This window comes from Phasianus colchicus, chromosome 11, assembly GCF_987193195.1.
Source record: "Phasianus colchicus chromosome 11, bPhaCol1.hap1.1, whole genome shotgun sequence".
In the NCBI taxonomy this organism is placed as follows: Eukaryota; Metazoa; Chordata; class Aves; order Galliformes; family Phasianidae; genus Phasianus; species Phasianus colchicus.
This window is the reverse complement of record NC_143446.1, coordinates 5,949,291-5,975,093: the sequence shown is the minus strand read 5'-3', so window position 1 is coordinate 5,975,093 and position 25,803 is coordinate 5,949,291. Positions and strand designations below refer to the sequence as shown.

Below are 25,803 nucleotides of genomic sequence, written 5' to 3'. Positions count from 1 at the left end.
CCGCCGCCGCCGCCGCCCCGGCTTCGAAGCCCGGCCCCGCCCCGCGGAAGACCCCGCCCCGCCCCGAGCCGCGGGGACACCGCCCGCACGGCGCCGGGAGAACCGCAGCCGCCGGCACGGGAAGCAGCGGCACGGCGCGGCACCTCCACCGGGGAACGGCGCGTCTCTTCTTTAGCAACGCCGGCACGCGTTCCGGCACTTCGGGATCACCGGCTTTTGGAAAAGAGGTAAGCACATCGCATCCGTACTGCGGAACCTCGGATGCAGGACCGGTATTGCGGCACTTCCCCGAACTTCGACGTGAGGAGCCAAACAGCGCTACCGGGCGATGGGTAGCCCCATCGGCTAACGCGGATGAAGCAGATCCGCTCAGTGTTGGCACCGCACCCTGAGCAGTTCTTCACACCAACCCCTCAGACTGAAAGGACAAATGGACCTCCGGGGCCCACGCGGCTGGCAGGAATGAAAGCAAGCCAGTGCATTTCTGAAACACAACAGCACGAGCAGAGTGCTGCAGAGAACAGAACAACTCAAGCACTACAGAGATCATTCCTTCACGGTCCAGGTCAAGACCCTGCACAATGCAGAACTCCAGAACAGAAAAGCACATGCGTGCACATGTACAGTAATCACCAGTCAAAGCTGAACTGCTGCACCAGTGATAATTACAAGCCCACTGCATCCACATCCCTAAGTCCAGCTGCACACCCAAAGCAGCAGTCAGCGCAGAGCCACACACCATTCCATTCTCCAAGGCAAACTGCTAGGTCAGGTTCATGGCTACAACAACTTCCCAGCAGCCAAACAGCCTGCAGAGCCAGCAGCATGCAGGTATTGCTAGAGGTCACTGCTGAGAAATGACTACGGCACAATTTGTTGGCTCAGACACACTGAAGAACACTTCTCATGCAGTGCTGCAGTGTTTGGCAGCTTGCATTGCACAGCTCCACACTGCATTTTTATACGTACGTTCCATTTCTGTGTTGGTCAGTGGAGACAAGCATTTGCTTCGACTTCTGTCTTATTGCATTGGTCTTGATCAGGGCTTCAGCTACTCTTTTGAACACGAATACAATAACTATCTTATTTTAACTTTTCCTCATTCTTCCTGCTTATTCATTTTTATGCCACTTACCACCACTTTGTCCCAAATTTTTGTCTGTCCTTTTTCTTTCATGCTTATGGTGACAGAAGGAATCAACCACAGGTGTGCACAAACTCCCAAACCACAGCAGGCCATAGAAGCTAGTGGATTTATTCCCCACTAAGTCTAGCTTGGTTATCTGCAGAGCATAGCATTTTGCATTTTTCTTACAACTACTCTTCCACTAGAAGAAAAACAGTCATTGTACTGAAAAACAAAAAAATACAGCCTAGTAGAAGCATGATTGCAAAGGGGGTGTTTACAAGGAAGCTTTAATTCTAACTGCCTTTTTGGCAAGCCCACTGGGCAGTCCCAGTTTGCTTTTTATTTTATATTTGTTCCCCTTTTTGTCATACAGTGGTTTGTTGACCAATGGTAAGGACTTAACAGGCTGCCTGCCAACTCAGTAAGCTCCAGGAACTTGGTGGCTTAGTGCTGGGCAGCAGAGTCTTCAGCTTGCACACACTGAACAAACCCATAGGTGAAGTACACTGCTCTAATCCAGTATTGCCAGTCCATGGGCCTGAGCCAACATGGCAGGAGCCTGTTCTTTCATCCTTGGTGGCCAGACATTTCAGGGAAGAAACTCTGGAGAAAAACACTGTCTTCCACAGCAGTACAAGTAGCCTGCAGATCAAGTGCATTAACTTCTATAAAAACGAGACCAGAAAACACTCAAGGGGCAGCAGCAAAAACCAAAGAACAGCGTCAGAAAGATGCACAGTGCAACTCAAAGCACACCAAATCCATCAGAAACATACTAGTTTGCTGCTTTGTTACAATTTCTATTAGAAATAGAAATAAAACAGAAATCAAATTAAAAGCAGTTAGAAACTCTGTAGGTCCCTAGCACTGCTGCTCCTTGACTGTATAATTTAAAGTTTCCTTTATTCAGACCCATACAACAGTGTGGGTCACTGTAAAACCCTAAGCAGGCCCTCTGCTTTGCTGTCTCTTACCACTATACATAGGCTGTGAGCAGCAGGGGTGCACAACTTCAAATCACTGCAAGTCTGACTTCATGATCCCATTCTTTCACTGTGATTAAGGAGAAAATGATCCTTTAAGCCAGAATGAAACAAGACTGGTCTGTACAAAAATTTTACTAGAAGTATTTGAACAAGGTATTGTAAAGATGCAAGTATTTACAATGGCTGCTGAAATATCCAGCATTCAGGCAATTCACACAAACATGGCTATAAACCATAAAAATGGCAACAAATTTAGACACGTTACGCTTTACATAAAGAAGCAAATCACCTTCAAAGCCAATCATAAGATCTGCCCATCAAGTCATCTTGAAACAGATCCTAGGCTATTCTGGTAAACTAACCAGGCATCAAAGAGGAAGTTACTTCTGGACTTCAGGTCAGCTAAATTCAACATGAGAAAAATGTGTACACTTACAGTCAGAATACACAATGGCAGAACCATCAGTCAGATTTCTTTCACTGCTTATAAGTGTCTTGGCTTGCTGCTCAACCTGTAAGAGGCACCACTGCATAGATCATTTCACAAAGTGAAAGGACTGAAAGACTGTTTACTGAAGATGCAGACACCAGGTTAAACTAGGCTTGATCTTTCTCAGCACCAAAGTACAAGCCATCCTGACACATAAAACAAAAAGGGTGTTTTCCCTTTAGTAGGAAACACTAACTTAATCACAACTTACTCTTTATATTCATAGGACTTTCAGAGCTTAGACTTGTTGCTGCCAGAATAGAAGAAACTGTTGCTTTAGGACAGATTATAGAACAACAGGACATACTAGTGCAGTGTTATAATCCTAGAAGTCTTTTTGCTTCTTCACTCTGTGCCATCAGAGTTTCACTAGCATACTTTTGAAGAAGCTCCATCTTCTTTCTCCGTACAAGAGCTTCTTCAATCTGCAAATATAAACACATGAAGACATTCAGCTTAACTGAGATGCTGAAACCAAGAATGCCCAGCTGTTAAGGGAGAAAAATGCAAAAGAGGCAGTGACAGAGGCCTGTGCTAGTATAAATTAGTGGAACAGAGATGAATCAGGAATATCATCTTTAATATTTAAATGTTCATGGAAGTCAAAAGAAGCAACACAGTGATCAGATCTCTGCCCCTCCCCTTTTCAATGAGGAAGTTAGCTGCAATTGTAGTTCAGAATCCAGAATGCAAAATCCCGCAGGCGTAAGGCATGGAATGATTTGACACTCAAAAAAAACAAACTACATTAAGTACTGTCTAACTAAGAGAGACTGCTATGTAAATCAATGGTTAAGTCAAAACCAGTCTTCAGTCTGTTACGCTCTCTTCATTTAGAAAAGACCATCAGTCAGAAATGTTTTTAATTGTTGTTTCTCTTTACAGTTTTGACAACCCATTAACAATATTTTGCTGAAGGTACAGAATCATGACTTCACAGCAGAATACAGCATTGTAATCTAACAAGATGAGAGTAGGTGGTTAAACACCACAAGGCATCTGAGTGACATCAAGGCATACCTACCAACACATATCTAACTCCAGAATGTTTCTGACTGAGTTACATATCAAGCTACCTGTCACAGTTAATGTAATATATATTCTAGAGCTATTTCAGTCCATAACTGTCATTCAAAGTCAAGCCACCAAAATCATTTTATGTAAGTGAGAGCAAACTCTGCAATTCAGAACTAATTGCTAAGTTGAAAAAAACAGACCATTAACAGAAAAGCATAATGAGATTTAGTGGGAAACCAGGGTTATCCTGATCGTAACTGATAAATCATAAACAACCATGACTGAGTGCACCTCAGCAAGTTTGCTATCAACACCAAGTGGAGTGGTGCTGGAAGGAAGAGATGCCATCCAGAGACCTGACAGGATTGAGAGGTAGGCCTGTGCAAACCTCGTGAAGTTCATAAGGCTAAATGCAAGGTCTTACACATGGGTTAGGGCAGTCTCAAACACAAATATTGGCTGCATGACACAGGACGGACAATGAAGGGAGAGCAGTCCTGTGGAGAAGGACATTAAGTATCGGTGGACAAAAAAACTAAACAGTAGCTGGCAACATATTCTTGCAGCCCAGAAAACCAGTCATATCCTGGGTTGCATTCAAATAAATGTGGTTAGAAGGGAAGTTATTCTCCCCCTCTATCCTGCTCTTATGAGACCTGACCAGGAGTACTACATCCAGGTCTAGTTCTCCCAGAATTTTATGATTCTATGATAAGTTTGAATGTGTTGTAGTGTTATGCAATATTTATGACACTTTTGGCAACTCTGATGAAGATAGATATAGCAGTGATACCTTATTTCTGGTCAACTTCATAGTATTTGCAAGAGCACTAACCAGCTACAGAATAAAAACATAGGAGCATCTCTCTGCAGTTCAGTTTTCTAATGTCTTACCTCCTGCTGAGACGGCACTGGAACATGTGCAATAAATTTCTGTTGGCCATCTTCACCTTCCTTTTCTTTGCCACCCTCCTCGTCAGACTGAAAAAAAAAGAAAAAGAAGCCACATCAAGTTTGCTTTCTGAAGAAGTCAAACAGTTCTGCAAGAAGGAGCCAGATAGAAAATGGATGGGGATACACAAATATAGGATAGAGGTATATAGAACTGAACAACAACAGAACATTTCAAGCATCACATTCGGATCTCATGCTGTTTTACATTTTCAGAACTGCTGCTTTTGTTCTTCATACAGTTTTTTTCTCTTCTGTGGAAGTAACATGAACATAAAGCCACCATCCCCCCCTTTTCCACATGTCTCTGGCTACCATAGCACATCTATAAACAAAAGAAGAGCTAAGCAATCAAGAAGAAAGTCCATGCCTCAAAAATAACATACCAATTTCTGCTTCTGTATAACTGTTTCATTCTTACACCTGAGAACTGGGCTTATGAACCATGAGATAATATAAACAACACAAGACACTGAAAGAATGACCAGTTTTAACTTATGGACTGCCTTTTTTATTCTAGCGACAAACCCACTTAGATATGAACTGAGATATAGGAACTGGTTCTCGTATCCCTTTCACAAAGCTCAGAGAGCATAAGGAATGCTCTTTACTACTTTTGGGTGCAGGGGAAATAAAGAAGCAAAAGCATGACAACAGCAATGACTGCACCATCAGCAAAACCTTGTATCAGAATTCAAGTATGAAAAGACCCTGTGTATATCATACTTAGAAGCACTAAGACTCAGCATTGCATTGTTAACCTTACAAATTCCAGCAGTCCAGACAATGACAGGTAATCATAACAAGGTCTAAGCTGTTTGCTATTTTTCATTCTAGCAAAACACCTTTCTTAGCCACCAGCTTTCATCACTTTCTAAACTTAAACCAAACATTCTCATCTATTACTAAACAGGACAATTAAATAGGAAGTTAGGCAGAACTCAGCACCAGCAGAAAGGATTTCAGCTAAATAATTCTTCTTTGAAGGAGGCAGCAAAGAAGACAGAAAAAAAGGAACATCCCCTTAGACATCACATACCTCATCATCAACAGCGTAGATATTTACTTCCTCCTCCTCCTCCTCCTCCTCACCTCTCGCAAGTCTTGCCTCTCTCTCCATTTTCCATTTTTCCACTGCTTCTGCTATAACTGTTTAGCAAAGGAAAATGTGCATCAAGTGTATTTGAGAGTAACTTAAAGCAACATAGTCCAGCTATAATCTGTTTCCTCCACAGCAGTACAGCAGCCCTCCAGCAACTGCAGCTAGAACTCCTCTGATTTGTCTCTTATTTTCAAAGCCTTAACACTTAAAACTTCTCAGTTAAATCCTCAGCATCGGTAACACATCTTTACTGTAATCCTTGTTGTTAGAATTGTCTAAGCAAAATGTAAAGAATTATTATGCTGTAACAGTGTTCGTTTGGGGACATGTTAGAGTCCAAGTGTCATGGAAAAACAATTGACCTTCTGAACAGAAGAACAGGGTCACGTGGGCATGCTAAGTGACTCAGTTCTGTAAATGTCAGTGGCTACAAGAATACTGGTTACACTGTAGTTAATTAAATATGATTACGAGTCACCCCCCACATAATTCACTTTCTTTTCATCTCACAATGCATTTCTGTCATTTTGTAGCATGATCCAAATTCTAACCCAATTCCTAGTTAGGATTTGTTAAGGTTGCTCTATCTTCACTATGAAAAGAGTTAATGCAAGTTTTACTAATACAAGGTTTTTTTTTTTTAAATCTTCATTGATCACAAGTGCTTAAGAATCCTAGGGAGGTGCAAGATTCATGCAACTAAGCAGTAGAAATGCCTACAGCTACAGAAGTCAGTCAAGTTCCTTGGCTCCAAGAGTTAATATTAAAATGCTCTCCTTAAGAAAGCAAAATCTAAATCACATCACTGTGTTCTGTGTGGTTTTCATAACAGAAAATCTATACAAGAAGTTTTTTTCAGTACTTCGTTTAACAACAACTTAACTGTTCTGATCACACGGTGAAAGTCACAAGAACTTAGACAGTAAGCAACCCTAAGTGGATCTTAGACAATGTGTATTAATAGCACTATAGAAGACATTCCTTGCAATGTGTGCAGAAAAATAAATTCAAGGTTACATTAGCCACACTTAAGTGTCAAGCCAAGACACTTAAGATTTTTCTCCCTTCTTCCTTCATTTTCATGTATTGGTTCTGCTAGAATCTCTACCCTTATTATTTCAAGTGGCACAATCACTGAATATTTTCTTAAATAGCTACATTCTTAAATAATTCTTAAATAACGATCCTTATAAGTTTTCTTAAATAACTGTATGAATGCAGATACCTCTACTGTCTGCAATTAGCAGGATATGCAAGATGAACACGGAATGGGACACACAGCTTCCCTTCCTATGGTACCAAATGTCCAGAAGCCAACTACTGTTCATCTGGGTTGAGGTTCCAAGATATGGTGCAAGACACTGATAAGTGGAGCATTTCTTTGCTTCACTTCCTCCCTGTCCAATAAATGCAAGCAGTAAGGCACAAACTCAAATACATGATGCTACAAATATCTTGCCACTGAAAAGGGCAACGTATAACAAGAGGACGATCACACCAAGAGCCACTAGTATTGACAACAGTTACAAGCTCAATTTATAATCCTTTAACAAGTTACTTTCTGTGGTTTTGTTAAACTTTTCTTCCCTCCAACTGTAGAAGAAGTGAGGATTTGCCTACAGTTGAAGCTTCAGTAGAAGGCATTATAAAACAAACAGGAAGGAAGTAGTAACAAATTGCCAGGATGGCTGACTGTTCACCAGAAGAACTATTTACAAAACAGCTAAGCTCTTAATGGTGTTGCACTGTCTTCCTTAAAGCCACACAAATACCAGAAGACGGCAAACAGAGCTAGATTATAAAGAGGGTTCCAAAAACTCAACTCCTAATCCTGTCTTTACTGGGCAAGTCAGTAAAACAAAGCTGGACAGTATGTTGGCAGGCATATGAATAAATATCATCTACTGAGTAAGTCTGTGTTTCAAAGGAAAAAGAAAACACAAGCATGTTGAAATTCCAAGAGCTGACAACTCTGTGAAGAAATCAACATAGGCCATCTAGATTTCAGGATTTCCAGAAGACTCTAAGAAAGCTTAAGAGCTGAAGGAGAAAGAACACAATACAGATAAGTAACTAGCTGAAATGTAAAACACTGTACAGTCAGTTTTCACAAGAGAGGGAGGTAAACTCTTGACTTCATAGATGTCTCTCCTGCAATCTAGTCTTTTACATGCTAAATCTCTGCCTTTTCATGTTTATACTTAAATATTGAATCATTAAAAAAAATAATTAAAAAAACCACTAACAGATAAAAAGATGAAAGGCCCAGAAATGCCTTATACAACAGTCACTGATACTTTTGTGACAGATGAGATCAGACAGCTAAGCACAAGTTACCCACAGGGAGAAAAGAAATCTGAGCTTCAGAATTCATCAGCTTTCCTGCTTGGTCTGATTTAATGTCCAAAAACTTTGAATCACACAAAATGTAACACTCAGTATCAGTCAAAACCTGACTAAAAGTCAGTGAACAATGATCAAAATACATGAAATTGTTTCAGTACAGAGAAAAGAATGCATACATAACAATACACCTCATAAGCCTGCACAGGAAAACAAGGGAGGAGGTGTGAAAAAAATTTTAGCAGCCTGAAGAAGAAATCCTTTCTTTCTAGCAGAAAAATCAAGAGAGCATTAGCTATCTTAGCTAGAGATTTAAAGCAAAGGCTTCTGATCTTCAAAAGACCACTTATCTAACAAGCTCCTAGCAGCCATTATATCTTTGAGAAATAACTATATACAGATTTCACAAGAAGAAAAGAAATAAAAATGAGAAAATTCAACGAACCAAACTCTAGGTTCTATGATTCTATCAGCAATTATATAAAAAAGAACAACTCTGGTTCAAAAATAGCATTAGCCACAACAGGAGGCTAAGAATGAACTCAAATAATACTGCATACAGTCCCCCGTCTTCCCTAAGTATCCAGTCCAGTGTTTACTTCCATACCTTCTTATTCCCATAAACCTGAACAGGATTAAAATGTATACAGGAAATCTGCAAATTTCAGGTCCAATTCCTTCATTGCTTTTCATAGGAACTGATATGCTGGATTAGAATCAGGTTTATCTAGTCCAGTATTGCCTGCAAGTATTGTCTGGTAGTCCAAAGCTTATTTCCGCTGTATTCCACCCCTTTTATATCTGCGAAAATCTCCCTCTTCTGGTGAGGAGCCCACCCTCTAATATTTATGGATACTAACAGATGTGCTGGATTTGGGCAAAGCAGAGTATTTCAAAGGTAAGATTGGAATCACTGTGCCAACTGCAAGTGGGAGAACTAACTAGAGGAGGCAGAAGGATCAAAGAAGTTACTTGATAAGACCATTGCTTTGTTACAAAACACTACAGTATAATAGGAGGGAAAAAAAAGTGCCTCTCCTTCAAAAGATGTATTTGGCTGGGACTGACAGCATATGACATGAAAAGAAATGTCAAATCTTGTTATTTAACAAGATAGAATAAAAAAATTAACTGTTCATTTCAGAACTGTGCACCTCTGTTTGGAATTAGGTTTCCCCAGGAAAGAGGGTGCTAGATCCAGAATCAGAATTACTAGATAACGTCACCATGAAGTAACACACAAGACAAGTAAAAAATGCTGTCACTTCAAGAAGAGTTAAGAGTGATTTCTGTCTACATTAGAGGTTACAAGGATACTCAAGTATCTACACACCTTATTTCAAGTAAAACTCAATGACTATTCGTGTTGGATTTTGAATCTCGCATACCTTTCTTCTCATGTTCTTGTTCCAGGGGCTCGAGAATACCATCATCTTCATCCCTGTAGCCATAGTATTCTGCATCAATGGATTTCATCAGTTCTGCTCGGGTTTTCCGGGGTGGTGGGAGGGCTAGAAGAACATGACCATCCTTCTAATAAGTCAATCTTGATAGCTTGCAGTACATTTCTGGTTCTTACCAACCTCACAGCAATTACAGCTACCTCATTAAGCCAACAACCAGTGGATTATTTGAACTGCTGACAGTATCAGAAGCATTGATATTTTATTCTGTCCTGCAAAAAAACCTGTCTGAACACAGACTGATACTTATTATTACATTACTTCCCAATCTCTGGCAACCCTGTCTTCCCTTTATTTTTTTCCTTTCCCTATCCTCGAGTCCCTACAGTGAGCAGTATTACCATACAAAATGAACTAGAAAACTGTCCTAAACTCCTGCAGAAAATGTAGCACCTCCCATAATTTTATTTTATTTTTTCAGATGGCAAAGAAGAAAGATCTGATTCAGCAGGCCTGTCAAGAAATTCTCACTCTTTTCTGACAAGATACAGTTACTAGCATTTTCTGTGTACTACAGTAGACATCGTCCTCAAGAGCTACTGCTACATAGATTCATACTCAAGAAGAGCTGATGTTTACTTACGCTCCTTCTCAAAAAGTTCCCTAACTCCTGGTAAATCCTTTGCAGCTCCAAAGTATTTGTAACCTCTGTTTCCTGGAACTTCTTTTCCCTCATGATCTAACATCCTCGGTCCAATTCTCTGAAAAATAAACAATTAGTTGCTTTGTTTTATTCCTCTTCCATTTGTACTTCTGCTTTCCTGGGCATCTTAATGAGATAAAGGACTGAGAAAACAGGTGTAGGGTGGTTTGAACTGATAGAGAACAAGTACAACATCCTGATAGCTCATTTTTATTTACCATCTACTTTTACTAGACATCACACAGTTAAAATGACAATGTAAACCATGAAGGGCCCATACCTGGTTCACCTTGACAAAATATCTAAAGTTCTTTTATTCTCTGTGCCAGTATATTTTGCTATCCCACAAATAAGCACCACTATGTCTGACAATAAATACACATTCAGTGCTCTGGAAAGCCAGAGTCTCATTATTTTGTTTTTAGCAGTAACAAGGTGACCCAAGTTAAAATCTTTCTACACACTAATGAGGTATAAAACAGAAAAAACAATGCCTACTGATGGGTGAAATCAGAACATTGCTGTGAACTTCTAACAGAAAGGTAACACCATTTAAAGTAGTGTTTCAAAAGGAAAGTCAAATTTGCTCATCGTGGAAACAAGTATGTCAGATTGTGCTAGAAAGAATATTTAGGGACTGAATTAAATTCCTCTCTAGTAAATATTGGACAAATAATAAACATTGAGCAGATTTTTCTTATTAGTCACCTGAAAGAACCACACAGTACAAAATAATCTACACTTACAGCATAATCAGGACCTCCCAGCTCCCTTATTCGGACCTCCCAGTGCCCTTTTTCTCTCAGAAGTTTGTTTATTTCATCATTCAGGTCCCGAATTCTGAATTCACCTAATCCAGCTATCAGAGGGAAGAGAGACAATAAATTAAGCAGTTTACAACAAGCTCCAGAACACTTCAGAATTAATCCAACTCTAAGCATATAGCTCACTAGAATACCATTTCTTCTACTCAAACAAATACAAAAACTCAAATACAGGTTCAAACAAAATTTTGTTAGGAAAAACTTACCATTCTGAATCTGTGCCACTTTCTTGGAAATTTCCCCAATGATCTAGTTAAACAAGAACAGAGAAGTGAATTTTTCCATAAAGGAAAAAAAAAAAAAATCCACCCCCAACCAACTAGAAAACCTAGTAAGATCCTTCTAGAAGTTGCTTTGATCCAGAAAGTAGATCTGAGCTTAACAATTTCAAATATCAACATTTTATTCAGACAAATCTAGTACCTTAGAGGCTTAAAATACATGGAACTATTTTATAGCAGCAATCATAACCAAATTGCTAATAAATATTTCCAGCAACTTCACTTTTGACTTTCCAGGCAAAGGGCAGAACAGACTGTCTGACAGGACAGTCAGCCTGACCACAGCTCCCAAAGGGTTATGGAGCAAATCCACCCAGAAGAGGCTCCCAGAGAAGTGAAGGACCCAGGTAGTGACTAGAAGCAGCCAATACAGGATTTGCCAAGTGGTAAGAACGTCCATCCAACCTTCATTAAGAAGGTATTCAATCACTTGCACGGGGGCCCAGTACAAGCTGTGAAATCCCAATCCCATAAGAAATAAAAAACTTTTATATAAATTTGATATGGTCCTAGGTAGTTAAACATGGCTGAACCAGCTCTGAACAAGTGTAGTGAATGATATCATATTCCAGTATAAAGCATTCTGTGATTTAACTGCCAGTATACTCAAGAAGTCTGGGACACTTGGCACTTCTGTTTCAGACAGCCTGCTCACACAGTTCACAGTTCAATCTGTTATAGAAATAGAAAAACCTGTAGTTTCACATTACCTGCCTTCTCCACTTCTCAGCTTTTGGCAGTTCATTACACTCTGATGCAAGAAAAGGTCTTCGTTCCTATTTGATAAAAAGCCACACTCAGCAAAGCTCTAATCTAGCAATATATTCACAGCATTCCATACAAACTTTACCTCTCAATTAGTCCCAAACTATGCGACCAGCCTCTTGCTGGTAACTTCTGCTCTCACCATTTTTTTTATAAGTAGAAAAAATGACTATTTACAGACCTGCCAAAACAAACCATCAAGAACATTACAATATACTTACTTTAATGTTATTCAAAGCAAAACTTGTAACCTGTTTCTTCCTATCACCTCACAATACATTCTGCAAAAACAATGCTCCATTTAAGACAGCTGCAATTCACACCATTTTTAGCATACTGCCATCTAAATAAAACCCACTGGTTTCCAAGCAACTATTAACTTCAGGCTTTTCTTTCTCAATTGCTACTATCTAAATGCTGTAACTTTTCTCCAGCATAACTTCATTTTACCTTCTCCCCACTATCATTCATCCAAAATGATGATTTTCCTAATCGTCACAGTCCACTGACTTGCACAAGGTAATACTTCATCTTATTTGCAGGACTCTGCGTGCAAGTATTATGACCATTTCCCTACAGTGCTACCACAAGTTTACCCTTAAACATCAGGCAGTTATGTACAGCAGCAGGCATCACATGTTGGTTTAGTAACATGCTAATGTTGGGTCATATGCAAGCCTCGAGTTCAGAATGATCCTGAAAAGGTCCTGTTTCAAGATTATTGTTATACCAACAAACAGGAAGATTAAAAGGACTTTTCAGCTTTTTCTGGGAAAATATCCAAGCAAACCCTATGATTACAATCAGTAAAAATAAGCGCATACACATCAACTTCTGTAAGCAGCTGCAGAAGATAAACCTCAAAAGATCATTTTCTGCCCAGCATACTGCCTCCAGCTAAGTGTCACTACAGCTTTTTAAACTACTTGATATTCTTCTTCCTAAAATATTACATAAAAAGTAAACGACGTCCAATCTTTCCCCCCTGTTATCCCAGCCAACATACCTCTCAAACATACATACGCACAAGCCTCAAATCAGGTTACTTAAGAAAATTCTATTCACCATTTTTCTCTGGTCACACAGTGAAACACAGTTTCTACTTGAACCACTTCCCAGATGACTGACATTAACTCCTATACAATGCCTTTGTCCAGCATACAGACCTTCTGAAGCTGTCCCACAGGTATGTACACAGCTTGCATGCCACCCTTGCTCAGAGCTAACAAAGCTGTAAGGCTTTCTGTTTGTTTCACATCATACCTTAACTTTTCCTTCTTCAAGCTGAGCTTGACGAAACCTTGCCAAGGCTGTCCTAAAAATTAAAAAAAAAAAAAAAAACAACAAAGGAAGCAAAATTTACTTCTACACATTTATACTCCAACAGAAGCAAGCTCTGCTGTGGCTTTTTGTTATAGACTTCATACACTTTGTAGAAAAGCAAAGCTTACACATCCATTTACTAGCTCTTCTCAGCAACTGTTCCAACTCTAGAAATCCTCAGGGGTTTATTTGATAAACACAAACTCTAGCAAGAAATGAACTAATTTTCCTATTTAGCATATTTCAGCATGTTAAATTTTTAACAGCAAAGGGTATCAGTATGTTATAAGCATCTTATAAGCATCAAGGGTAAACAAAACACAAAAATCAAGAGGAGAAGAGCTTCAGTGAGGAACGCAGCGGTTTGTAGCCGAGTTTATTGGCACGACTACTTTGAGCCTCTCACACCTGAGCAGACTACACAGGCCCCACCTTTTTAACACGCAGTTACATTTGTTTATAAGGTATTTAGTCGTTAAGAGCACAAAACAACCGAGAGCAATTTACGCCTTTCCTTTAACTACATAAACTGTACTCGGCATCTGACCGGTTCCACGCGCTCCATCAAGGAGCCCTAAGGAACAGAGCTGCTGCCAGCACGCGGTACCACGTCGTTCGGTTCAGCGCAGCAAGGCGCTGAAAAGCGCTGTCGGCCCGGCGGCGCCTCAGAGCGTTGCTCTGGATGCAAGGCAACAGGACAGAGCGAGCACAGGGCCCCACCGGCCCGCATCCCCCGCCGTACTCACATGGCTTTCTCCGCGTTCCGAGCCTGCAAAGGAAAACAAATGCGTTACTCCAGACGGCGCCCGGCCGCTCCTCACCTCCCATCCTCCCAGAGCAGCCCCGAGCGCCGCGCAAAAGACAACAACGGGCCCAAGCCCCCGCACTCACCATGGCTGCAGCCGATCCCCCGCCGCCCCCTCAGGCAGGACCCGGAAGCGCCGTACCGTCACACCGGAAGCGGAACTTCGCCTCAGCGCGTTGTATGGCGGCAAAGGCCTCCGCTCGGCGCCTCGCTCTCGTGCGCATGCGCACCCATCTCGGCGGCCCGCTCCGTCAGCGCCGCACCGCCCAACTGCGCATGCGCGGCCCGAAGACGAGAAGCGGGCCGGGCTGGTGGATGCGCGTCGCGCTCGGGGGTCCGCGCCATTTGCCACGGATGAAGGACGTCTCTTCCGTTCATCCAGCACAACCCACAACTTGTAACGGGAACATCCACAAAAAAGCACCCACGCCCCGCCGTACCAGCTCCAAACACCGGCACTCCCACTGCTAGCTGCCCCCTTACCCTTCAGGCTGCCGCTCGCCGCACTGGCGGCACTCGGGCACCTGGAAGCTGAAGGTTTTCCTTCGTGTTCCTGACGTAAAGGCAGCAGCACATCCCACCTCCTCCTGCAGCTGCCCTACAGTCAGCACTGAGCAGTCAGCAACTCTGCCTGCATTCGCACCACGTGGAAAACACTTCACGTGCTCACTTCCAGCTCTTCAAGCGTAGCTTCATAAATGAGTTATTTAATAGAACGAAGTAGGAGAACAGCATGAACTTACACTTCTTGGCCTTTTAAAACCTAGTTGCGTGCTGACACCCGAAGGCCAAAGTATGATAGCACACCATGGAACTACTCCACATTACATCTAAGACATGTTGTGTCTTCAACAAAGTCAGAATGAAAGAAATGCTTTATCCACAGCAAAGAAAGAAGCCCGAGCCCCCCACAGAACAAGTAATCCTCGGGCAGATCAGCAGCCTGGAACAAGGACTGCATGTTCACAGTCTGATGCTACAGGACAGAAACTCGATGTAAGGCAGAACAAAAGAGAAGTCCAAACTAAGCTTTTTACACCTCCACATACCCCTTTTTAATATGTTATTTTGCACTGTGTACATGAAAACCAAAAATAAACAAAGAATTTTAGCCAAACTCCCCTTCCTCCTCCAGCTTTATTGATAGTTTAAAATTACATTTTCTATGTTCTAGGACTTCAATTGCTTTTACCATCTTACTTTAAAAACTGATTACAAGCAAATGAAACTCAGTTGTCTAAGTGATATAGTATACAAAAATAACATCTTGATTTCTGTGAAAATGCATTTATTTGCAACTCCTGAATAGCTCCAAATTGTATATGCTATGAGCACTGATGTCTGGGTTTCAGATTTACTTTGAAGTATTTATTCAAAAGCTTCCCATTGCGTTCTGTTTCTCCAACATGGACATTCACTGACTGAATTACTGTTATTTTAAAGTTTATTCCTGATTTCTCTCTCTCTCGTGGCCATCAACAGGCATGTGCATCTTGTTTATTTACTCCCACTCAGCTATATGCTCTATGTAGGGCCTGATACAGATATTACTTGGTGTTAACAGCTACTGAGGTCAGACAATCCAAGGCCATAGTAATAAAATTAAAGTTATGAGGAAGTTCAGACACTTCCAGAATTTCTTTTCTCCTGCATAGGATCACTTCCACGTAACCCAGAGAGGGTTTTTGCTGGTCTGACTCAACTCTTCCCACTCATCAATCCCTATTCACCAGTGGCACGGAAAGGGGGTTCTTTAACAAAGCATTATACATAACACCTCTACCAAACTAAACATAAACATTTTTGTAGTTAAATGCAGAAAGTTGATTTTTCCACCCCTTTCCTCCTTTTACACGGCAAGTAAAGCTCACTGGCCTGGGAGTAGCCTCTATCTGCCAACCTTTGGCCAGTGAAGAGGATTCAGAGAAAAATAATACAACCATCAATCAGAAAAAGGAGGGGCGACAAAGGAAAATAATTAGGCTGTAGCTTCAATTGTGCATTCCCGTGCAAGGTGCCCTGACTCGCCGCAGCGATAGCAGTTGACTTCACTGGTCTTGCTGCAGTTGATGGCTACGTGGCCAGTTTCACCACACCTGGGGAGGGGGTAAAAAAACACTTTTAATGAAACCATTCATTAGTTGCACAAAAAAGCAAACCTACTCTGTTAAGTGCATTATCTACTAAGGTTACATGCAATGCCAGATCTGCACTCGAGAATTCTGCTCCTTAGACATGAGGATTGTTATTGTCTTTAATACCAAAGAATCATTCCCCAACTGATCAACTCAGTCATCACTGTGCACGCTAGAACATCTGCAACTGGTACAGGCCTGTGTTTACAACAAGCAGGATTTTGAAGCAGGCTTTTCAAACAGCTCTCAGTTTTGAGTATCAGTAGATAGCTTACTTTCAAAAATGTTCAAGGTTTGAAGCTTAATTTCCCCATCAAACTAAGTCAAAGAATGCATCTATCACTTTGGGTACAGCTCATGCCTTTACCTTCTCCCTCAGCTCTTACCTATAGCATTTCACTTTGGTGCAGTCTTTTTGAATGTGTCCAAATTCTCCACAAGAGTAGCATTTCTGCTCGTCTGCATGGTCACAGTCACGAGCCAGGTGGCCAGGTTTGCCACAGTTGTAGCAGCACTGCTCTCTCTCCCTCTTCGGCTCCTTGCAGTCCTTCGCAATATGGCCACCTCTACCGCAGTTATAGCAGGCTTCCACAATAAGAAAAACATACCAAACAAGACTATAAAACCTTGGTTAAGAGATGGGTAGCATGCTCTTAATGAAGGACTTTTGTCTGTTCCAACTAATTATGATAAGCATACAACATCCTTCTCTTCAACCACAGGCCTCCGTCCATGTAAGTGAAGAGAAAGAATATTTATTGATACTTACCATCCTCCTGAAGATCACAGTCCTTGGCAAGATGGCCAGACTCACCACAGCGGTAACAGATGTCCGGGAGAGATGAAGACATGAACTGGAAGCCTGCTTGATATGGGTAACAAGAGAAAAAACGCTTAAGAATGTTTTTAACTTCATCTCTAAGAGTTAATCAAGGAACTCTGCCACCTGAACTACTGACAAATTAGGTTTAGTCTCAGAAACAGTGAAAAAAAATATAGAGTTAAGAACCAGGTAACTTCACTAACAAATTCGGTATTACTCCTTGATAGTCCAAAGTCTATTTTACACCCTACTCAAAGCAGCCAGCTAGGGAGATCTCACTGTACAAATGAAAAGAAAACCCAGCAAGCAGTTACCTCTGCCACGGCTTCTCATCCCACGACCACGGCCAATCCCAGTTGGGCACTCCCGGGCCCAATGGCCAGTGCGTCCGCACTTGAAGCATTCGTTGCTGCTCATGGTTGCAGATCACCTGCCTGAGGAGGAAAAAAAAAAACAAGAACAAATCACATTTTTAGGACATTTTCCCCCAACCAAACATTAAAGTAAGAAACTTAGAGGTTTCATGCCCTTCTAGTGTAGGAATTGGAAACAAAGCAGAACTTATGACTTGAATTTTCTTGTACAGTATCTGTGCAATAGTATTAAAGCCATGATAAGAGACAGTATCTCATTTCAGCTTTGCTTGGAATTTCTAACAGCTCAAACCACAGTGAACTAGACAGCCTTTCCTTTCATTAGTTTTTGTAGCCAGTCTTCACCCTGAATGTTTACAAAATATTTAAAAATGGGTAGAAGTGCATTTCTTCACTACTGCTTTAATGGCACTGTTGCTCTCTCATTTAAGCAAATGCCTCTTCCTTATCACTCAGTTAAGTTCAAAAGCCAGATACTTCTATCTATGAATTATTTCTTCCTGGTAGTCATCACATTTCTCACGGGAATACATGGATGGCAGCTACATACAGTTTATTCACAATCAATTCTACATTGATATATATATATATATATATACTCTGTATAATACATACTAGAAACACCCTGTAAGAATAAGCAACAATGCAGTTATATGAAAGACTGCAGTGCTTCCACTACTGAAAGAGCAGTTATACCTGACCCAAAGAACCACAGTTTCTCAATTTATTCCAATACAATAACTCACAGTTCAAGGTTCATACTTCACTCTTCATTCCCCAGTTTACACAAAAGAAAATGTTTAAGACATCTGGCTCCTTAAGAGACATCAGACACTGGCCAGATATCTACAAGGCTAACTTGGAAAACATCCTTAGAATGCTAGGGAAACATCAGATAGGCATGCCTGTCCATGACAGTACAAACCACTTTTGCCCATATTGGGGAATGAAGGAAGGTGGTTCATTGAGCAGGGAAGTCAGTCTGCCACAGACCATGAAGAAGCAGTCAGGATGGGGCAGGTTGAACAGATTGCAATCACAGTAGTTTTACTTCCCCCTCAAGGTGTAAAACAAAACAAGACTACAGAACTAGAAACAGAAGAACAAGTTAAATTAGGCTTCAGTTAAAGATTTAAGCTTAAAGTACACTGATTTAGAAATCTGCATATTAAGCTTTGCTTTCATGAAGTCTCAAACTGCCTGAATGCTCCTTAGGCCTCACCCAATTCATTACTCTTACCGCTAATAATTATACTCCCATTAGGCCATCTCATCTCCAGATGAATTTTCCTAGTTTATCCATGTTATAGGAACTATTCTTAAATCAAGTTTAATACCAGAACAATAGAAATATGATCTGTATGTTCCCACAGGGACACTTTCAAGTAAAAAGTGACAACTTAGTATTATGACCAGAAGTACCAATCTTTAAAAAACAAGAACTGCCCAACATCCCAAATCACCAGGAACATGAATACACAGCATCTTGAAGGTAGTCCCTATAGAAGCAGCAAAAACACATGATCTCAAGTAGGAACCAAAACTAGCACTCCAGCATTGAGATATACCACATCCATTTATGGTTGGACGGGGTGATCCTGTGGCTCTTTCCCAACCTTGGTGATTCTATGATTTAAGACATAAACATGAATTTTTATTCAGTTATTTTTAAGGTAGTTGAATGTAGAATGGATTACAGTGGCTTTTTAGCCAATCCTCTCTCAGAACAGTTCCTTCCTCTTCAATCACCTCCTACTAGTGACCATCCGTCTCCCCCACCACAGTAAAATCAGGAGAATTTAAAACAAGAGATGAGAAGTTTCATATGCTACTTCTGTAATCCCAAATCTATCTTCCAGCTGCTGTTCAAAAATGAAATTCTGCAGTAAAAGGACACGAACAAATGTTAATAAAACTGGCTGCATGAGTGCCTGAGATACAATAAATACTTTTTTATATATAACTAAGTCATTTCACATGCTAGTAGGTATTTACTGCTCCATCTCACTGTTCAAAGTTTCAAACTTATTAGGACACTGAAAGGTGAAGAGCTCTCTCTAATGGTGGCAGCAGCTGGTACTCTGTGCCACTGTTTATGCTTGCTTTCATAGCAACCATGTTGACACAGCAGAAAACACAGGCAAAGCCAGCTGCAGGAGCTGATCTCAGGCCCCTCAATACTTGATGCTGCTTTTCATTTCAAGAAGGACAAGATGGAGCCTCCAGTTTGTATTTCAAGACAAACTCCTGGCTCAGTTTGCAACAGTTTGAACTGAACAGGAATACGTGTTTACAGATTGAAGCAGTAACTCCCAGGGTCTCATTCAAACCATACACTTGACACTTGAACACAAAGTGATGGGGAAGTATCCCCAACAGTTACCTGCATATCAAACATAACCAGTCAAACTGATGTGCAGTAAGAGAAGCGTTCCATAAATGAATTAGATCTCCTTTAGAAACACAGTGGAAGTTTTTCAAATAGGATATGCTGTCAGCTTACATCTCCTTTACCAGTAACTGTAAGCACAAGGTGCAAAAAACACAGTATTCACTGCTCTAGAGCAATGTGAGATGTACTTTTATATCTGAACCTAACTTTTTAAATACTCCAAGAGAAAAACTCTTCTGCTATTTATCAAACCGGCCAAATAAGATAAGGCAAACTGAGTGAGAAATCCAGAGAAAGACAAACAACAGTGTTTGCACAGCTTGAACAAGACAGATTCACCTCACAACCTTACTCTTCAAAGGCCTGCTTTTTTCCCTGAACTCTGACATCTCTGAAGGTTACAGCTGCAATCAACACAATTACAAGGCGTACTACTCCATCCTCAGATACTTTAATGAAAGCAGCGAACAGTTTGCCTGGACTACTTCTCCTCACCAGTGGAGATGCTCAGTGTTTGTGCTGTCCTTGAAGATCTGAAACTGAATGCAAGTTCATCTGCTAGAGGTGGATTTAACTGATACTAGTTTTAACTTACCCTATGTTCTAAGAAACAGGGCAAAGTTCCTCAACAACATAAACTTTTTAAGAGTAAGAATCTAGTTTTCAAATTAAGCCAGACACTTTTTATGAACAGTATCCAGAAAAGGCCAGTTCAGAAGACAAGTCCTTAAATGGATACTCTCCAAGCATTTTGGACACAGCTTCGTGATTCAGTTACTTACAAGACAAAAAATAAAGTGAGAAAACCACACAAGTTCTCCTCTATTAGTCACTACTTCTTCATGGAGTCATCACAGATTAGTTCTCAGCAGTTCCTTTTACTTTTACCTACACCAAGGCCACTTTCAATGAGCCTTCTGCACCAAGGCAGTTTGCTCACATTGCTTTCGCTCAGTCTCATCTACCAATGATTTCTATAACTCTTGTTACACACATCAACTCTGCTCCCTCTGCCTACACTCCAGAACAATTTTACCCCCCCCTTTCACCTCACCAGAATCTAAATGGGAAAAATGATGTGAAGAACTACAGGCTAATCCTGCTTATCTAAACCTGGTCAAATTCTGCAAGACAGCTCTGATGAGACAGTGGCTCAGCTAAAATTCCAAAGCTTCAAAGGCAACAAATGAAGTTGCCTCAAATAACATCTCCCTACAATGAAGAGAAGGCAGATGTTTACCAGAACTCCCTGTACAGATACCCTTAGCTGTAGTCTGAAGCTGAAGTTATCACCTTGCAACTATTCAGTGAATCCCATTTACATTACACTTGGTTCTGGATGACCACCCTACTACTGAAGTTGAAGAGCTGAGCCGCTCACAGATCTAAAGCCACATTATTGCGATGGTTTCCTACATCAGATTTGAGACTGCAGATTCTGACTGCAGCTTTAGCACCAAACTTTGACATGATGAATTCAAGACGCTTCTGCTGAAGTGCAATACGGACCACATTCTTCTGTGGCTTTTCAGTTACAACACTTACTGCCAAGGTGCTCTCAACCTCCAGTCTTCACACACATACTCAAACTTCCCAGTTTGAGTCAGTAGCCCAACTAGACCAGAAAACGGAAAGAACTACCACTAAGCTCCTCCGTGATGTTCCTTATTCTATGGCTACTACTTTCTCAGACAGCACCTAGAGTCTGCTGTAACAGATCAAAGTAACACTAACTTGAGCTCCCCTGGTAATGAGGAAGCTGAATTTCCCACTAACCTAACCCTGTTCCAATTAGGGAAGCAAAGCATTTCTGGCAATACTCCAGTGCTGAACACTTATTTCAGTTATCTGAAAGACATTTAACTGCAACCTCTAAAATTAATTGACACACTAGCTAGAATTTATTCAGAATGACCCTGAACAATGCAACAGGTAGCAAAAGTTCCACCTTTTGATACTATCTTCTGCCACACAGAAAAAAAACAGTGTAAGTTTTGTTTAACAGAGGCAGCAGTAATGTACTTTTCTTCGCCAAACCCTGCTCTGTTCCACATAATGGCAATAGAGCTGTAATGTGTGAAACTACTAAGGAAGAAAGATCAGGTCCACAGACCTATAGCCTCCCACTCTAAACACATGTTCCCCTTTGCCTACTTAGGGAGCCCTCATGAAAACAATTTAACATGTATTTACTTAAGTACTGCCACTTAATACCTTCTCTGTACTTACATGCACTTCAGATCACATTTTGTAATATGAAAAGCCATTAACACTGAACAGCAACTCCTGTCCAGTACTGTGATGTCTCTTAGAAATGAATGAGCAGTCCTTTCTTACAAGCACCGGTTTATATAAGGGATGGACTAAAACAGGAAGGAACATACTGAAAGCAACGTAACTGCTTTGGAGCAGCAGACAACTATTACAACTACAAGCGACATGTATTACTCAAGATTCCTCTCAATGCTAGCAATTCCTCAGAATTCAACAGCTTGCTAACAGTTCAAGCTGAATACAACAGAGGCAATTATATCCATTATACTTACCGAACGCTCCCTTTCATCTACAAGCATCACATTTGATATTAATAGGACTTCACTCCTTTAAAGGACGGACTAGAGAGAAACCACTAACCCCCGTATACTTGAGACCTCTTTGGCAAACCACCCATTTCCAGGCAGGTTGCTGGTGAGCCATCTACCATGTCATACTCAAATAGGATACGTCAGGCAGAGCCCACTTGAAATGTTTTAAATCCTGTGCAATAGCAAGCAGACCTCTGCTTTTTCGGAAGAAATATAAAACAATACTAACAAAGCACTAGCATTCAGTTCTAGCAGAGTAGTTAAAATATTACTCATTTAAAATAATAACTGCCCATGGACAGTTTTATTTCCTTCAGAAAAACGTTTGGGAATTCCAGAATTCAAGACACAGTACTGCCATGGAAACTCCTCAGTGTATGTTTAGTTGTACTTCCCCACCCATAACCTTAAAACATGATAGAGCATTTAGTGGTGCCTCAGCCTGCAGGTTTTATTGTTACTAGAAAAGATATAAAACTAAGTATTCTGGGCACCAAATAACAAAAACTCATTTCTCAAAGGAGGTAGCTTGAAAGTTCAAGCAAACCTGCAGAAGCAGAAAGCAGACCTCTCCATGCCTATCTACTAGTCAGTTGTAGGGGAACGACATACAATTTACCAAATATGCATATCTCTTCTTCCCCTTTTAACTGTTATTGCTATTTGGACAAAGTTTCAAACTTAAAGAAAGTGAGCAATGTCAGTAATGTGCAAATGTCGTATTAATGAAATGAGGTAATGGGAAAAAACCCAAGGTTAGGTGAGGCGTGGCACGAACATGGCTGTTACGCAGCCCTGGCAAACACATGGAACCACTCAGAGGACGGGCACAGGATGGCTCTCTACGCCGTTCTGCACTGAGGAAGAAATCACAGAGCAGGCAACTCTAATGCTTTGTAGAGGAGGGATCTAATTAAGTGCTGAAATTAAAGCAAAACATACTATTATATTTAATAATGCCTTGTGACCGTTCTGGATACTGAGTAACAGTGGTTACTTGAAAACTACGTCTGACAGGAACTTAAAAAAGAAAAAAAAAAAAAAGCAGCTCCTCCGGTTGGTGCTCTGCAGATGTCAGACTGTTTTTCCTATCCATTTATAGGTCACATTTGGATGTGCAGCAGGCCACCGTCCGCGCCCGTGGTCGGAGACCCATAGTTGCAACACCTCGACCCTCAGCCCGCGGCGGCCCAGCACGTGGGGAGCCACGTGGTGCGCCGGAACGAGGCCGCGCTACCTCCGCCAGCGTGCCCCGTCCGTCCCGGCGGAGCGGGCTTCGGGAGAGATTTAAAAAGACAGAAATCGTTAAAAAAAACTAAAAAACAAACAGAACGCTATTATTCCACCCACGTCCCGCCGGCCCCAGGGTTCGCCTTACCCGCGCTTCCCCGCCGCGCGGCGCCGCTCCCGGCCCGCACCGCCCGCCCTGCCCCCGCCACGCGGTGCCCGCGCCGCCACCCGCCCCGGCCGAGCAGCACGGACCGACGCCGGGCCGCGCCCCGAAGGAGGCCGCTGCCGTGCGGAGAGCGGCGCGGGACAGCCCCCGCCCGGCCGGGCCTCCCATCCCCCAGAGCGGCGCAGGCTCCCCAGCGCCTCCCGCAGCCCGCCAGCGCCTGACTCACCGCCACCGCCCGGCCGGCCCGCTGCGCCCCGCGCCCTCTCGGCGCCCTCCGGCCCCGCTCCCCGCCCCTCCGCTCCGAACCCGGCCGAGCGCGGCCGGCTCCACTTTCCCGCGCGCTAGGCCGGAGTGCGCCAGCGCCATCATCCCGCCGCCCGCTGCCGCCATTCCCCGCTCCCGGCCCGGCGCCCGGCCCTCCCCGCCCCGCACGGCCGTTACCTGCGGACTCCGAACCCCGCTGCGGCAGAAGCGCGCCCGCACGTCGCTAGGCCCCGCTGGCTGCCGGCCGTGCCCGCCGCTCCCGGATCCCTTCTGGCTGCGCCACACGCGGCTTGCACACGGCCCCGCGCACTCTCCCCTAGATGGCCCCGCCCGTCCCTACAACTCTGCGCACGGCTCGCTGGAGTCCACCTCTCAGCCAATGAGCGCGAAAACGCTTTTCCGGATGGCCAATCGGAGTTGAGAACGCGAACGACCAATCATCGCTGCCGGAAGGCGGGAAGAATCCCCCTCCCCCTCCTGGCAGCTGCGCGCGCTCGGCTGCGTGCTGGGGGGCAGCGCCGGGTGCGCGGCTCTGGCGGAAGCCACGAGCTGGCGGGCGCTGCCGGCGCGGTGCGGGACGGCGCGGTGCGATCGGGCTGCCGACGGGCGCTGCGGCGCCGCCGCCCTGCCCCTCCCTGCGCCTCGCGCCGTGACTCACCACCTAAGCAGCTCCGGTTGCCTCGGCGCGCCTCTCCCTTCCCCCATCCCGGAGGCGGCGCCGCGCAGCCCGGTGATGCGGCAAAAAACACCGGCGGGACCGGGCCGCGCCTCGGGGGGTCTCGCACCGCGCTTGGACGCCCCCAGCCCGCCCGCGGGGGGCTGCCTCGCCCCCTCCCCGCTCCCGCACGCTCCCGCCGCCCTTCGGCGGGCGCCCCGTGCGACGGCTCGGAAGCGGGGCCGGGGGCTGAGAGGAAAGGCGTCGGGGCGAGGCGGGGAGCGCGCCGGGCGGCGGCCGCCATCTTGACGGGGCGGCGGGCGCGGAGCTGCAGGCAGCGACGAAATGGTGGACGCGGCGCACGGGGCTGAGCTGCGAGCGGCGGCTAACGGGGGCTGCGGTGCTGCCCCACGTGACAACCGAAAGAGACGAGAGGGGTTTTCTTTGAAGCGCCGAATTATTAAAGCGAATTTACTCAGATACGCGCATCGCTGTGATAATATGACTGGCTTAGCGCTCAGCGAGGATGGGGTGATCAGCAACGAAGTGTTGCACCAAGCCCGCTTCGATCCGAACATCCCGCGGAGCGCAAGGGCGCAGCGCAGCGCTGCCCGTAGTTCTCAGTGCGTGTGGTGAGAACGCCCCGCTCCGCTGCCTGCCCAGAGGCTCCGAGCCAGCTCAACGGAGCTGAGATGGGCGCTGCGGCTGAGCGGCGGCGCGACGCCTGGAGCCCGTCGCCTCCGGCTGTGCGCCTTCCCTCCTACAGCACTGCGCTGAGCTGCGTTTGACAGGAAGGACAACGTGTGGCCTCTTCTTTGCGTGGCCTTCACATCGCTTGGTTTTATTTGTGTTTCCTGGGCTTGGGTTTTTTTATGTGTTACGATATGTCAGCAGGCTTTGAACCCTTAATGATGTTTTTTCCCACTAATGATTTTTTAAATCTGTCTGGATGTAATTCAGCTAAATTTTCGTGGCCTTTTGTTTCCTCACAAGTATTTTCCTCACAAACTTAGTTTTGATTCCTGCAGGCGATAAAGTGAAGAAAAAATATTTTTGC

General features: G+C 43.3%; 2 protein-coding genes across 5 annotated transcripts; both read right to left on the bottom strand.

Moving 5' to 3' along the window:
* Nucleotides 1-44: 44 nt before the first annotated feature.
* Nucleotides 45-14,331, bottom strand: ISY1 (ISY1 spliceosome associated protein). The gene is made up of 11 exons (XM_031608947.2): nt 14,209-14,331; nt 14,064-14,086; nt 13,258-13,309; nt 11,940-12,005; nt 11,155-11,197; nt 10,871-10,983; nt 10,065-10,182; nt 9,407-9,529; nt 5,613-5,722; nt 4,517-4,603; nt 45-3,030 (listed from the first exon to the last, which is right to left on the bottom strand). Exons 1-11 carry the CDS (start codon nt 14,209-14,211, stop codon nt 2,923-2,925), a joined length of 846 nt encoding a protein of 281 aa, XP_031464807.2. The 5' UTR covers nt 14,212-14,331; the 3' UTR covers nt 45-2,922.
* Nucleotides 14,332-15,147: 816 nt separating this feature from the next.
* On the bottom strand, nt 15,148-24,420 carry CNBP (CCHC-type zinc finger nucleic acid binding protein). 4 transcript variants are annotated; one of them, XM_090148111.1, is made up of 5 exons: nt 24,269-24,420; nt 17,395-17,514; nt 17,028-17,122; nt 16,644-16,846; nt 15,148-16,218 (listed from the first exon to the last, which is right to left on the bottom strand). In XM_090148111.1, exons 2-5 carry the CDS (start codon nt 17,495-17,497, stop codon nt 16,101-16,103), a joined length of 519 nt encoding a protein of 172 aa, XP_090004237.1. In that variant the 5' UTR covers nt 17,498-17,514; nt 24,269-24,420; the 3' UTR covers nt 15,148-16,100. The 4 variants fall into 4 exon arrangements, with proteins under 4 accessions (XP_090004237.1, XP_090004238.1, XP_031464836.1 ...); XM_090148112.1 differs by having other exon boundaries at nt 17,028-17,119; XM_031608976.2 differs by having other exon boundaries at nt 16,644-16,842; nt 17,027-17,122; nt 24,269-24,418.
* Between the last annotated feature and the right edge of the window lie 1,383 nt (nt 24,421-25,803).

What these genes read in the sequence shown, in the direction of transcription:
- ISY1 (XM_031608947.2), bottom strand. An exon ending in CTGAGAAGTGGAGAAGGCAG is followed by an intron (nt 11,198 to 11,939) that starts GTAATGTGAAAC and finishes TTGTTTAACTAG; the next exon opens with ATCATTGGGGAAATTTCCAA. An exon ending in TCTACGCTGTTGATGATGAG is followed by an intron (nt 4,604 to 5,612) that starts GTATGTGATGTC and finishes TTTTTTTTTCAG; the next exon opens with TCTGACGAGGAGGGTGGCAA.
- CNBP (XM_090148111.1), bottom strand. Translation starts at nt 17,497, where the DNA reads ATGAGCAGCAACGAATGCTTCAAGTGCGGACGCACTGGCCATTGGGCC. An exon ending in GATGAGAAGCCGTGGCAGAG is followed by an intron (nt 17,123 to 17,394) that starts GTAACTGCTTGC and finishes ACCCATATCAAG; the next exon opens with CAGGCTTCCAGTTCATGTCT. An exon ending in ACCAAAGTGAAATGCTATAG is followed by an intron (nt 16,219 to 16,643) that starts GTAAGAGCTGAG and finishes CCCCCTCCCCAG; the next exon opens with GTGTGGTGAAACTGGCCACG.